Genomic DNA, 15,814 nt, shown 5'->3' on the forward strand with positions numbered 1-15,814 from the left:
AAATTACTCACGACTGCCACATGTGAAAAGGTTTCCAACAAAACTGACAATTGCAGTACACTAAGAATACTATTGCCTGGATGAATGTTTTGGAACCATTAGAAAAGATGACAAAAGTGAAAGTAGCAGCATGTTGAATTTGCCAGCTGTGAAGAAAAAAAAAAAATCTTCTGCTAGAAATAATTTTGTTTACCTGTGTCCCAGCTGCTGCCTGAGGCATTGGCATAATCTGTGAAGTTTGAGTTTGAGAGACAGTTTGTGCAGGAGTTGTGCCAGCAGAAACTGGTGGCTGCTGCAGCTGGTATTGTCCAGGCTGTTGGGAAGAGGCTGGCTGCTGTGCACTCTGTAGTAAGAAAAGAGGCAGAAGCTGTATTTCCCCCACACAGAGGTTTTTAAAGCATATCCTACTTAAATTCTACTTTTTACTCTCTCACAAGTAATATCAGTGCTTCTTCAGAACATGCCAAGTCAATTAAGCTTTAGCAATTATTAGCAACACTAATACAATTACATTATCAGCACCAAATCTTGCAACAGAATTATTTCCCCTGTGTGAACAAGAATGAAAATTCTATAAAGGAAGAAAAGGCAGTTAAGAGAAGAGAATGTTGCAGAAGATAGTATTTCCAGTTAGGAGAAATCCTAAGAATGAAGTTTGCCTGTCTAGACAGTCTAACTTGCAAATCCTGACACATCTCCCCTTGAACGGGACCACCACTGCAAGCTCAGGTGGAAGTTGGGGAAGACAGACATGGGAAAAGAAGCACTAACATGATTCTAAAAATAAATTCCAGAAGGTCAATGCATATCTCATAGGATGTTAGACTGGGTGAGAACCAGAGGATTCCTTTGCTTTTGTGCAAAACTATGGGTTGAAGGGTGACAGAGGTAGTCAACCGGTCTTAAAAGAGTCATCAAAATCCTGTACTAGGAGTATTTTAGCCCTGTGTTTAGGAATTGTGATCTTACCTGCTGAGTGTGTTGGGTAGGCTGGGATGGCACTGATGCACTGCTCGAGGCTGGCTGGCCTTGCACCTGTGTCTGGAGGAGGGGGAAAAAAAAAAAGAGTCAGCTTAAAAAAACCCTATGATTTCTGCCATAGGCAATTATAATCATTTCTGCCTGGAACGATCTGGTTAGAATAGGTTTCTAGCAGTCCTTTTGGACAAGCAGTCCTTCTGGCCAAATTCCACTATGACAACCAGAACAAAGCAGAGCAATCTGGAAGAGTTTCAAACTTCATTTTAAGTCTTCCAAAATAACCAATACAGAAAGTTTTTGCAACCCCTCAACATGACACAGATGAGCCTACCAGCTTCTTCTTCCACTGGTGATGCTTTAAAAGCAGGATGCCTTGGCATGATAACTGGAAATAGAGGCATTAAGTTTTATCTTTACATGTGTTCTACACACAGTCAGGTGGAGTGATAAAAGGAGGGTATATGGAAATAAAACTACCCATAAAAAAACCAACCACCAAGCACAAAGATATACGGAATTCCAGACCAATTACAACATATCCAGTACACATACATGTCATGAGTTTCCTTTGAGAGGTATGTCAAAATACAGGCTAGTAATCATTCCCAGAGTCACTCCCATTCAAAGGCTACCAAGAATCGGATATTAGGGAATGTGGGGGTTCACATTCTAGTTAAGACAGAATTTTTGAATAAGCAATGAAAAAAATGGATGAGTGGCATACAAATGAATGTGGAAGATGCAGAGGAAAATGGAATGGATTGTCATTATTTTTGTGGCTGACATTTTTTGATCAGATCCCAGGATTTGCATTATGATTTTTGTGGCAACTGTATTCCTTTATCAGCTCCTGGGAGAAAACTAGACAAAGACCTCCAGATGAGCTCCCTGAGCATGCACCACATTGGTGAATTGCCTTTGTAAGAAGCATATCTGGTACATATGTATCATATCAGAAATAACTACTAAAATTCCTTAATGCTGTGATCATTCAGCTTGAAAAAGCTCATTAGGAACAAGTTTATTAAAATTACATATTTTTTTAATTATAGAAACTTTGAGGAAAGTAGACTGCCAATAAAGAGAACCATTTTTTTCTTTGCTGTTTTAGAAGCTTGAGGCCCTTACTGGCTAAGATCTAAACATGTGCTATATCCCACTGCTATAACATCTGTTCATATTGACTTAGTTTAGGCTTCAAATTCTAATCTTTTAATGAATTAGATAAAAGATCCCAGAACTTATATTCTGTAAACAATCATGATCTCTTATTTTGTTTTCCAGATGTATTTTACATGCACCAGAATTCACTTCCTGAAGTTTAACTAAGGTTTATGAAGAAAAAATCTCCAAATAGTTTTCAAACTTCTTGAGTAGCAGATTCACTCTACAAGTTCTCCTAGAGCACAGCAATTGCTATCTATTAGACTAGTGATTAAAGCTGCTCCTGCTTTAATAAAACACAGAAAGCCTTGAATACTTATTCATCTTACCACAGAAAGCAAAATGATTCTCCTTCACACAAATCCCAAATTTGCTAATACTCCAACAACTAAAACGTTAGAGCCCCTAATTCCAAGGACAGAAGAGGTAAAAGAGAAGTCTACTTAAAGTAAACCTTCTCTTTTCACAAAAAGTTATGAGAATTTTCAGACTAAAGTGCAGACACAATGTATACACACACACTTCACAGTCACGGTGTACAAAAAAGTGACCATTGCAAGCGCAAATACCACATATGCTGATAAAACATGTACCTCCAAACTAAGCTTCAGGCCTCCAATTTTGCTATTTAAAAGGACACCATTCTAGGCTTAGAAGGCGGCAACACCTATTAGCAACAGTTGTCTGTGCCATTAATTAACTACTCAGCCTGTTTAGTTTCTTCAAAGATCCTCCAAACACATTTCAAATCCGTGTACATGTACATAATATAGCTCCTTCCATTCCTTTCTTCCCACTTTCTTCCCCCAGGTCTAGAAAAAGCTCTTGCATTTTGGACAGTCAGCAAAATAACTCTGTTGTTGTCTAACGAAACATTATTCACATGAAAGTTCAACTTTAAATAACACTTTCTCATTAAAATTAAGGAGCAGCAAAGTTTTACTATCACTGCTGATTCCAACTGTGGAGAAGATATATTTCATTGAAAGCACTGATTAAAAGCCAATTTGGTCCTCCAGCTCTCTCTCACTAAAAAAAAAAAGAACAACTAGTCCCAGGAGAAACACTTAACATTTTTTTACTCTTAACACAAAAGCCCTACAAATATTTCAGCCAAATCTCAACACAAACCAAATGGTTGCTGATGCCTCATTATCTCATCGCAACCTGGTAAAGGGATCCTAGTATAGACTGGTGGAAAGACATTCCCAAGAATGCTAATACTTAGAGCCACAAGGAGCAAATCTAAAAGTAAGGCTCCCCTTTATAAGTACAAGGTATGACTTATAAAAAGCAGAGAAATTCTGGACGGGTTTGCTCCTGTAACCTGAGGATAGGATGCAGGTGGTCCTGATGAAAGCGAGGTGGACAAGGCCTGCTGAGTTGAGGCTCCCTGGGGGAAGCAGATGAAGAGCTGCGACTCTTGCAACACCTTCTGAGGCAGCTGAACAATGGGCAATGAGAAGTCTGAACCAAAAGCAGAAGATGAGCCCCCTGTAGGGGGAGGAGACTGGAAATCACCAGTGTCAGAGGAAGTCAGCTGTGAGGAATCACTGGAGTATTCTGGGCTTCCTTCTGGCCAGCTCCGCCTGGCAGAGCCCCCTCTGGGACCTGCTAACCCAGCACCAAGATAGTTACACTGCTCCTCTGTCACAGGCTGAAGCCGACCATGCGACCCTATGCCTTGAGTGGATTCCTCTTGACTGGTCTCCATAGAGCCCCGGCGACTTCTGTAGACCCGCGGGGGTAAAACTGCCCCTTCTGCCGAGGCAGAAGTCGGTGTGTGCACATGGAACTCAAAGACACAGCTCGCTCTGCCATCACCACTGTGAGAGAGCACAGCCGGGGCAGAGTGCGGAACAAACACCTGGTGGAACGTCATCTGAGCAGGGTCTGCACTCAGAGGAGCTGAAACACTGGATAATGGAGAAAGGGGACCCATCCCAGAATCCAGCCTCAGGTTCTGAACGGGTCTTGCCAGGTATGTTTGCCCCGGTTGAAAATCGAACACAGAGCTTTGTGGAGGACCACCTTGCCCATGGTTTGACTCAGAAACCTGCTTCAAATGCTGTTCAGTTGCGTGAGAGTTATAAGCTACTTGATCATACTGCTCCGATACCTGTGATGGATAGTGCATGCCCACCAAATATACAGCTTCTGGATGCATTCTGTAGTGAGCATCCTCTGGAGGTGTTGGTCCAGATCTATAGTCATTGTGGACAGGAGCTGGCTCAAACACAGGATTAACTTGCACATGCAGAGGCTCCCCAGCGACTCTCTGAGCTGCTGTGCCCAGCATAACGAATGCCTCTGGTGTCCAATTGGTGGGACTACCACCAGGTGGAACTAAACTCTGGCCAGTCTTCAGCAATGGCTGGAAGTGGCAAGTTTGGGCTTCCAAAAATGAAGTGCTCTTGCGCCGCTGAGCAACTGCCACCTTCGGCGGGCAGACAGGTGGTGGTGAGAAAGACACCGGCCGTTCATGAACGGTTGGGAAAAATATCTGTGAGTCTGGGAACGTTGGTGTTCCCCCACGTGGATGCTGAGGCTGTATTGACATGAACAAGACAGGTAATTCATACATTAAAAGTGAAAGCACATCAACATGCACAGTTCACTAGGCAGTTCTGTGAAGTAACTTTATAGAATTCATACTCAATTCATGGTCAAAAACATACAGTACTAAGGAAATTTAGGTGAGTTGTAAATATCCATTAAATACATCCATGGCAGGCATAGCTACAAATGGGAACATTTGCTTGTGTTAGAGCTGCTTTTCCAGTTCAATTCCAATAACTCACAAAAAGAAACCAGCTTCGCTCATGACAGTGGAAAGAGATTTATTGTCACAGCCTATCCATTGTGATCAGTGCTTGAAATCCAATCAAACCCCTGAGGTCACTGCCATATGTGGAGTATGAAATTCAGAACTTGAGAGCAGCAATGATGCAGAGCCTCTAATTTGCACTCAGAAGATAAAATCACATTAAATCTCAGTATTTTCCAACACAAAAAACCACAGTGTACGTTATCCTGTATGCTATCCAGAGAGCTAAAAAGAAACCTTTTATGAGACAAAATTGAACCATTCCAGCACACAGGTGAAAAAAAAAGCCTCTGATAAAACCAAAGAGCCTTTGGGTTCTGCCTAAGTTGATAATCTCTCTTGATCCACTTAATCACACCTTTTTACACTGAAAATTAATACCAATTGAAACAAATCTAACTCTTGCCCGGACAATAAAACATTCACAGGTTTAGAAAGAGTAGAGTCCTCAGGCAATTCCACTCCATCTCATTTACTATTTCAAATGAGGCTCACCTTATTTAAGATTCGTAAGGAAGATTTCAATAAAGACAGTTTATGTAAGAATATCAAACAATTTAGTAATTTTGCAGTTTTTCATCTCTGCCTACAGTGTGCTGAGAGAATGTATTCTCTACCCTAACAGAAAAAAACTGTAGGAGTCAGTAGCAAATACACTGTCCAAGACAGATGGCATTTATGACTTCAAGTTGCTCTTTCCACATTGTTTACTTTCTTCCCAGCCCCTTTTGTCCAGAAAAGCAGCAGCAAATTTCCATATTGACCAATACTAACAAGGCCCTACATGTTGAAATACTCTTCCTACATTCTAAAAACTAGTTCCACTTACTTCAGTTTCACAAAAATGCTTCTCAAAACTTATTTTGTGTACATTGAAGCTCAAAACTGAAAAGGAACTACCTGTGTGTTGCAAGCTATCTTGCATCTGACTTTCTGGGAAACATGAAACTATGGCTTCTTCCCACCAAGAAGCAGTTGAAGTGGCAATTCTGACTAAAACTTACAGAAAAATCCTCAAAGGTATTCATAATCTACATTTCTAGTATCACTATCACAGCTAGCCAAAGCTTTGAGAATAACTAGCCACAGCAACCAAGCTTTTAAAATTGGTTGTTTTGTGCAGGGCTTAATTAGCATTCAGTGTTTACTTAGAATTTGAAAAATAAAAAGCTATTCTTCTGATCATGATAAGAAATAGTCTTCCCTTTACCTTCTGTGGTATAACTTGGTAATTTATATTTAAACTATCCTAAAATACAAAAAGCAGATGGTCAGCCACTGTTTGATAATGTTTAAGTGTACTGCTTCATAGAAGGGGGAAAAAAAAAAAATTAAAATTCAGCATTCCAGCAGCACAGTGTAAGGACTCAACTCTTCATTTTCTCATTTTAAAAATGCCCAAAGGCCAGGATGTATTTAATGATAACTTATCTTACTGTGCCAGGAGGCAAATGGTAACACATACAGGACTGACAGAGAGGGAGGGCAGGCTGGAGCGTCGATGCTTGCGTGGAGAGGCAGAGTGCATGGGCAGGACACTTTCCAGGGCTTTAGAAAGCTTTTCTGCAAAGGTTTCTTCAGGGACAGTCCGAAGGTAGAAAGGAGAAAGAGGTGCAGACAGCGCTGGTGGTGGGGTGCAAGGAGCACTGAGAGGGATGCAGGACATACAGGGAAGAGCAGGAAGGTGGGGGACACAAACTGACATGCTACGACCACGTTGAGGCTAAGGGAGGAAAACAAAAGTTAAGAATTGAACACTTCAAAAAAAAAAAAAAGAATAACAAAACCAGCAAAAACTATAATGAGGTAGAAAAGAAATGAAGACATACAATGAGAGGCCCAATACTGACTCATGTGTGGTACAACAAGATATGAGAATGCTGAATGAATGCCAACACACACTGGGAACAGGCTGTGTGCACCTCTGAGGACCCAAGTTTGCCTTAGGTTACTGAGCAGTGTGGGAAGTTCCCTAGTACCCTTAGAGGAAACATGTGGAAGGCAGAACAGACAGTATTTTCTCTGGGGCCATGGAAGCAGCCCATACTGTGTGTTCTCAAAGCATCTGGTAGTCTGACAGATTTAAAAAACTTAAAGACACTGATGAGCTTTCAGACATTCATCAGTTTAGAGAGTGGGTGTGTGTTCACAGGTATCACCTAACCCAGTTCCTCTACTGAGACAGTCCCTCTGCCTGAATTAAGTGGACTAAATGTATGCAGCTGGCTCTTTATTAACTAAAACATTACCATAACAATTCAAACATTACACCCTCTACAACATGAGTTGCGGGGGGGAAAAAAAAAAAAAATCAGTTTAACGTGTGGAAAATTCTGTAAAATTAGACAAGCCTTTTCCAGATGCTGAGCCAATAACTGCATCATGATTTTGTAATCTTGGCACAACCCAGAAGGCCACAGGTCAAAATCTAATCAAATCCAAAGAAACAGAATGAAGTTTTGGGATGGGATTTGCATTTTTCTGTTTGGTTCGGGGGTTGTTGTTATTGCATTTTGTGTGTGTTTTGCTGTGGGTTTTTTAATGAATGAATGAATGAATAGAAACATGACAAAGAGGCAGTCTTCAACTGCAAGTTTTCCTTCTCTGATATTATATGCTTCTTATGGAAGTAATCCACAATTTCTTAAACTAATTGAAACCAAATACAGACCTCCAGAGAGAAAACATCAAGATATTCAGTGGAGATCTGACTTTAAAGATTTTTGATGTGAGAAATCTTACGTGACCGCTCAAAAATCTGGGAGAGAGGTATAAGAGAACTCAAATGGTTAACTAAATACATCATCATCTATTTGAAGGCGGGAGTAGTTATATATCATTCCTGACTCTAATTTATACAAATTGTTCAAAAACATCTCCACTGATGGAGATTACAGTACTTAACTGTCTTTTCTGGTTAGCAAATTTATGCTTATGATTTCTTATTCTACCTAACAACGTTGTGATCTGATTAGCATCCTCCTATTTTATAGCAGCCTTTTACAGCTTTCTCTCTCCTCAAGCTCATCTTTCACAGGCTCAACTATTTCAGTCTTCCCACATAAACCATGCTTTTGTATTTCTGGTGGGGGTTTTTTAACACTCTTCTCTGAATTTTCTCCCAATTCACCCTCAAATTCACTCAATCCAGGTGTCCAGGATAGACTTACCAACGGCCAAGAGCAGAACTATCATTTCATATAATGTGATGTTTGCCTCTTTCACAACAGTGTGATGTTTTTGACCATGTCCAGTTTGTGGTACAATGTAATCCCTAACTTTTTTTTTTTCCAGAATGGCTGCCTAGCCAGTTGTTGCTCATTCTGTACTTGTGTAGATGATTATTACAGTTAAGCATGAACCTTGTTCTTGTCCTGATTGAACTGTGTTCTGTGATTAAGGCCATTTTTCCAGTTGCCAATATAATTTCGACTTGTCATCCTGTCTTGCCAGAACAGGGTTAGTAGTTCCTGTAGTGTTCTACTCCATTCTGTCAGCCTCCTGGGACCACTGTTGTCATCATACGGCATGAGCACATTTTGCAGCAAACTAAGTAGCTTGGCTAAACCTCTATCAGATGCTTGTTCTCCCACCCCCTCTCAAAAGATTACACCAAAATATGGCTTACCCAGAACAAGAGCTTATTTAGAGGGATTAAGAACTCATCCTCAAGGACTCGCAGTACCACACGCCTCAGGTTAAGTGTGTTGGAAAAAGATGGAGATGCTTTGCTTGTGAGTGATACCAGCCTGTTTTCCAAAAAGCTACTTAGACCAGTGATTCTGCAACAAAGCCTACAACCACAGGTACCAGAAGAAGTGAGGACCCTCAGCCTAAAGTGTCACATCTTCGCCTTTATGGTATTATTAAATTATACCATAATGTCTCTGTCTCAGACTTTTATTTGTGTAAAAAACGAACAACAAGGGAACCATTGAAGACAATATAAAAGTAGCAGAAGTTCTACTCCAGAGTTAGAATAGATTTCTGCATAGTCTCTTATCAGATCAAAAACATACCAAGGAAAAAAACATACCAAAATAAAAGGGCAACACAAATGAACATAGTAGGAAAAGTATTTGTGCCCAGTGCAGACTTTCCAGGGAAAAGGAATACGCATGATGAGCAAATCAACACAAGCTAGAAATAAAATTGGGAACAAGGATGTGGGGTCTTTTCAGTCTGGAGTTCTCACATGCAGCATTCTATAACAGTCAAAAAAATCTTACCTGCAAAAATCTGTAATCAAAGCCTCACAGAACACACACAGCAATTTCATACAGTAGCTCAAATTATTCTAATCCCTTCTTCAAACTAGACCAACAGCTTAATCCCTGGTAACTTCATACACACATACACAGACCACCTTCCTAAGCGAGATTAAACGCTTACATTTGCGAGACAGTCTTATTCCAAGGATGTTACTTCCATCCATTAAAAAAAAACCTAACCTACCATTCTGTATAAGTTTACCCAAGATTAAATAGAAATTTTAAAGACAAGGATGCCCTTGCACTTTTACCTCCCCCCTCTAAACTTAGTCACCTTGCAAAAAAAGCCCCTAAACTACTCCCATGCAGAATTTGTCCCCTACGGAAAACAAAACATACATGGAAGATGGCCTGGCAGACTTTCCCCTCACCTCTATACGGACAAACAAAAATCAGATAATTCCATGCATTTGCAAAACTCCAAGTTCCAGCTTACCCCTGCAGGTGGCTGAAATCCTCCATGCTGCTGTGACTGCACTTGGCCAACTGAAGCTGGGTATCCCTGGACTGCAGTGTTTGAGGCTGACTGGTCAAGCTGGGAACCATACGACACAGCCTGACTGCCCACACACGATTCAGCATAAACAGATGACCCCATGCCACTGTCAACTGTCCCATCGGCTGTAGAAGTTAAAGATAAAAATTTGCATTTCAAGAACTGCCATCTGGATTTAAAACTTGAAATAATCAATCAAATATTAGATTGATGTTTGTGCTATGTCACATGGACCTTAACAGCATTTTACCTCTTGTACTATTTCAGGCTGGTTACAAAAGACTTTTTTTTCTCCATACAGTAATTTATTACCAATATGCCTTCCCCTAACCCCTGGAAAAATTAGTAATTTCAGAAGTGCTTTGGGAAGACATTTAATAATAAAGTATGCTTCCTATAAAAGGCTAGACTAGACATAGAAACCTAAATTCCACATTGTTATGAATGATCTTTCAAGGGTTTTAAAATCATTATTTTTAATTTTACATGGACATATAAAACAGGTGGGTTGTGCTGGCTGCCAGATGCACCACACAGGCACAGTAAAGAACTAGGCTTAGTAGTCAATGTAAAATCCCTGTACCTAAAGAACAGACAATAATTTGCTTTTTAACTTCATCATTCTAACATGGAAGTTCTCATCTACCATCATTATTCAAATACTGACTCACATGCTGGGATGGCAGAAAAGACAGGAGTATTAATTCATCTTTTCATCTACAGTATGTAAAACAGAAAATAAAGCCTTTTCAGAAAGCAAATTATGATCTGAACTACTTGTAGATTTATCTCATTTCCACCTTAAATGTAAGTTAACAAGGATAAGTGGTTTTAGTATCTTTATCTGCACTGGTGCCAGAGTACACAGCTTTTTGCAGGGCCAGAATATACTGTCCCTATAGGGCAGCAAAAACGAGGACATATGTTCATGCTTGAGGTGCCCCAGTTCATTCAGTCTATTACCTTGAAACTAAGAGAAATGATTTTGTGCTGAGACACTGGACGGTGAATTGTGCCAAGGCTTGGCTCAGCTAAGGCACAGGAATGCATCTTATTTTGCTGTGCTTTCTAGGGGGCTATTGTTCTTCAGCAGACAGCATCACCTTAAGGTATTTACTGTTATAGCCACCAAAAGTGTAAGATCACCGGGAAGAACTGTGTAAGTGCAGGAGTTCCTAAATAAACCAACTGACACACTTACAAAGAACAGATACACTGGGCTGCTGGAACTGCAGTTGTTGGTGTTGATCAGCTTCCGGCTCTTCAGGCTCCACTTGTGTAGAAACCGATGCTGAAGCAGTGGGGACAAGAGTAGTACCCGTGACAGACTGGGGATGCTTTGACCCTGCATAGGAAGCACTTGGCTGCTGTTGCTCCAGCTGCTGCTTCTGACTACCTTCTTCCTGAAGGATCTTCTCCTGTTCTTCTCGCACCAACTGACGCTGCTCTCGCTTTCGCTTAATCAAAGATACCCTGTCCTTGATAGCTTTCGCCATCGTCTTGTGATCCCCTTCACAGACATAGCCAGATTCCACCTGAAGGAGGATATATTCACAGAATTCAGACTGTCACAGACAGCCACTGCTGCAGTGCTACAGCATAAGCTACCACTCCCTCTGGCATTAAATTCTCATTCACAAACCCCTGAACCAGTTTTATTTCTAGACAGCAACAGCAAAAGCAGAGGTGACAGACCATGTTTCACTGTAGGAAACACCAGTACTTCCTAAGCTTTGTAAGACCATCAGCACTTACCATTTCCTGTGCTACATCCTCTGGGACATCTCTTTCCAAATCAAAGGAAAACTCTATTGCCTCATTGTCTTTATATTTGCCCTTGAGTTTTTTGATGTCTTCAATTCGCAGCCAGAGTTTAATGGCAATTTTTTCTCCATCGTCTTCCTCCGCTAGTTCTACCCGTACTCCAGTCTCTTCTTGGAAGAAAGCATGATTCAAAAGGTCCTTAATAGCATATCTAGCATATTGGGAAAGAACAGAGAAACCACATACAATGATTAGGTTTTCATAAAATATTAAGGAATATCCTTGCCTGATGATCCTCCAGACTTAAAATAGGGAAAAAATATTAGGTTGTTTAAAACTAAGGAAAAGCACTGAAATTAAAAACACACAACAACACAATCAGATGTAAAACTTCCAAGAGTTAGTAGAAGGGGATGAATAAACATCCATGGACAGATAAAACTGGCTCTGAACAGAAGAGGGGGAGGCTAGAGAGGGGAAAAAGGCTGAAGCATTCTTAAGTTGGACAATCAGCAAATAACAAGCATGCAAAAGCAGCAAAAAAAACCCCCTCAAACTCCACAAATAACCCAACAGAGCAGTTACAGATTTCCTGTAATGGTATAAGTTAACCACTTCAAGTAGAAGTCATCTTGCAGCAAATGTGGATAAAAATAAGCATCAAGAATTTCAAAATTAAGACAAGTCTTCAAAATAATTAACCATAAAATACCAACAGAATCAAAGGAATAGTAAAAAACCCAAGGATTACAGAATAAATCCAGCCAACCAAATCCAAATACCTGGAAACCTGGAAGGATTGTCCTCCACAATTTTGCTGACTGGGTCAAAGTTTTAATAGAAGCAGTAAAATTTCTGAATAAACTGACATGGATGGTTACCACAGCATTTGCACTTTTTCTGATGCTGTTAATTCTCTAAAACAATCATTGCATCAGAATCTACCAACAAACAGAAGCTGCAGAAGTATTACTGGCTTCCCAACTTACATCAAACACAGAAGACCCCAGGAACTAATTGGATCTGATACCATCACAGATAAAAGACTTGGACAGCAACTAGGATCTCTATCTGAAAAGGAAGTACTTACCTTTCACCTTTGTTTTGCCGAATGCATCCCTCAATAATCTCCTTCACTTCAGGGATTGCTACTTTATCGAAGCTGGCTGGCTTGACACCCTGAAACATAAAAGTGAGAACTGAGAAACTGGAAGGCTCACTTAAGTTTCGATTGTGTTTATAGACCAACTATTTATAATATATACCTATATATTTATTCTATAGATAACTGGCCTAAATAATAAGTGCAAATTAGAAAGAAATCTGACTCCATTATTACTGTTCATTTGTTTGTCAGTGACTTTTGCAAACATCCCACACACACCATCTTCCCATCCCTCAGCTACGCTTCCATAACAGAAGGCATTGACATTTGAGTTCTCACGACAGGAGAACTGTTTAGTTTCCATAGAAGTTATGCTGGCTAGAGGCAAGTACACAGACTGGACTGAGAATGGAAGGAAATGCTTCCTATGTAATCCTAATGCAGGAACCTACATGATTAATTTAACAGTCTTCCAAGCATTCTGCTGCTTCCCAGAATGTTTCCAACGTGCCATTAGAAGTCATTTTGGCATAGATTGATTTTACAGGAAAAACCTTAGTCCAGAATGATCCAACTGGATCATTAAATAACTTGCCCAATGTCAAAAAAAAAAAAAAAAAAAAAGTCTTTCCTGTATTTTAGCTCTCCCCTGAAGACCTACTATACCCAAACCACAGTACTGCATCACTGCTTTTGTGAGCTCAGGAAAATGAGCTCAGCTATACAGGTCTTTACAAAAGCCCTTCCACAACACACAGCAATCCTTTCTCCAATATGTGCTAAAACCACTGGGGGAGAGCAAACCAAAATCCAAATAAGATCAACTATCCAAATGAGTAAAACAAACAGGCCACGAGATATGACCATCTGGGAATTCTGAAAAACATTACCGGCAGAGAGCCAGGCTTCATCACTCAATCATGGCCAGAAACTGCATTTTGGGGCTAACTGTCCACAACAGCAAAATCTGGCACTTAATTTTACTCGATGCAGCCTTTAGCTTCAAACTCTGTATTTAAGACAGCAGAATGAAAGAGGATGAAGACATCCTGTTCAAATTCTGGTATATGAAGAGCTGGTGTTTTCAAGCCTAACAATCCTGAAATTACACACTTGATACATTTGACCTTGTGCCACTGGTAAATCACAACTAAACAGAAAATGAAAACCATGGAGTCTGAAGAACAGAAATAAATGAAGTAGCAATACAAGCATCGTGATTTGAGTCCTAAACAGAAAGTACTTCTCCCAATAACCTACACAACACTGCTGCCCACCAAACGAGGACATCAAGACATGACTCTTCCCCATTCTTCTACTGTCAGAGAGAAACAAATCTTGAAACAGAAGTGTTTGAGTCTCTGAACTTGAGCCTTTGCAACTACAGACCTTAATTTAACCAAACATGGAGACTTAATATGGTAATAGTTTAACATCTACATTTAGATACTTCTTCCCTTAGCCAGACATGGCAGTACCTTGACTTCACACGTTCACCACATAAAATATTCTCTACCACACTCTTCCAGGAGAGGGCATTGTCAACATCAACTTCAACAGAGGTAAACCAAAGTCTGGGAGAAGCAAAAAAGTCCAGTCTTTCAGTGGGCAACATCTGCCACCATGTTTTACAAAGGTGTCGTATCTGGAATTTTTCAAAGAAAAAAGCCAACAAAAAACACCCACACTACAGGAAAACATTTATTTGATAAAAAACTTCCTGTTACAACAGCATTCTGGTTTATCGATTTCTTTGGTCTAAAATTTGCTCCTGTGAAATTCTAGGAATTGAAATCCATGGCACTGCAGGCTACACTGTGACTAGAATAAGCACTGAAACACAGGCTGTCAGTGAACATTAGCTTAATGCTTTTAAAAGCTTCACTGAACATCAAGACTTAAGAAAATCGATGCCTCGGGTGATAAGACAGACCCAAGTTTGGATGGCTAAGTTTAATACTGTAACCAGGCTATATCATACACCTCCCCCTTCCTAGCAGGACATGACAGAGCTCTCCACTCTAAAGGATTTATAAAACTCTGCTCATGTAGCTGACTTGTCAGAGATGTCCACCTTTAATTATGACCAAGCTTAAACTGGTCCCAGGAATTCAGGTTTATATATGTAGTAGAGATGTTTCCACATGTAATTAAATGCTCTCCTATGTGCATGTACACATATAGCCTGTGCAATAATTACTCAACTGCTTATTGCACATATTCCTATCTAAATTTGCCCAAATTTAGCACATGTAAGTCTCCTAAACAGCTCAAGTCCCTGACGTAGCAGCAGCCAGCAAAGACCTTCATTTAGGCTGCAGCAGCAGAAAGATGATGTCAGATCTGTGACAATCTCATTTCAGAAAAACTAAGAGGTAATATGAGGAAGATAACTGGCACAGCGAAATAGCAACATGATGAAGCCAGAACATGATTTTTCTTGGTAACTATTTTACCACGTGCTCTGTTCTTGCATGGGGCCTGAAAAGTTAAAGCTAAGGATAAGTTTTAAAATCTGTGATTCAATCTGCTATCCTGTGTTTCTCCACCCGCAAAGAAATTAAATACCTGTCCAAAATCTTCAGGCCCTTCCGTGAGGACCATTTTACAATACTCCATTTTGTGAATTCCAAATCAGGAGTTCAGTTAAAAAGTGAAGCTCCTGCCAACCTCCGCCAGCATGGCTTCCATGTTCCTAACTGCACCTTAGAAAATCTGGGAGAACTTCACACTAGGGCCTAAAGCCATCAGAGGATTCATTGTTCAAGCAGCTCCCTATTTCTCAGTTTGTTCCACAGTCCACGAGAAGGGACTGTGGGGTCCTAAGGGACTAAGGGCTGCCTAAGCCCAGTCCACAGCGCCGGCCAAGCACCTCCTAGGCTGGAGTTCACCGGCTTCTTAAAACTTTTTCTTTTCCTCCTTCAAGCACTAGTGGAAGTAACAAACTATTTTATACAACAAGAGAGAAGGTACTATGAATGACTGGGAAAAAATAAATAAATAATTACATCAGTGAACTCTTTTCTATCCAGAGCTGCCTACGCACCTTAACCAGCCATCACACAGAAACCCAAGGGAGGCCAGGCCCTGCAATTCACAAAACCCTGATGTGTCCCTAAGAGTGCAGGAGCTGGGCAGCCAAGAACACATTCATTAGCTTCTGAACCCAAAGGCATTCAAGTAAATAGCGAGCCATTCAGTGTTTC

General features: G+C 40.4%; 1 protein-coding gene across 9 annotated transcripts in view; it reads right to left on the minus strand.

The window, feature by feature from the left end:
• The window catches only part of WNK1 (WNK lysine deficient protein kinase 1), a 100,281-nt gene that overhangs the window by 30,278 nt on the left and 54,189 nt on the right, over nt 1-15,814 (minus strand). For 8 of the 9 annotated variants that reach the window (XM_039383278.1, XM_039383275.1, XM_039383279.1 and 5 more), the window contains exons 5-10: nt 12,594-12,682; nt 11,495-11,714; nt 10,941-11,274; nt 9,680-9,864; nt 970-1,041; nt 194-343 (exon numbers count right to left, since the gene is read on the minus strand). In XM_039383278.1, the coding sequence (XP_039239212.1) occupies nt 194-343; nt 970-1,041; nt 9,680-9,864; nt 10,941-11,274; nt 11,495-11,714; nt 12,594-12,682 (1,050 nt within the window). Of the gene's footprint in view, nt 1-193; nt 344-969; nt 1,042-4,264; nt 4,694-6,437; nt 6,707-9,679; nt 9,865-10,940; nt 11,275-11,494; nt 11,715-12,593; nt 12,683-15,814 lie in introns of those variants that run through there. The other variant, XM_039383281.1, reaches the window with a different exon arrangement.

The sequence above is a fragment of the Pipra filicauda genome, unplaced genomic scaffold (assembly GCF_003945595.2).
Source record: "Pipra filicauda isolate LSUMZ 115617 unplaced genomic scaffold, ASM394559v2 scaffold2_size9829703_pilon, whole genome shotgun sequence".
In the NCBI taxonomy this organism is placed as follows: Eukaryota; Metazoa; Chordata; class Aves; order Passeriformes; family Pipridae; genus Pipra; species Pipra filicauda.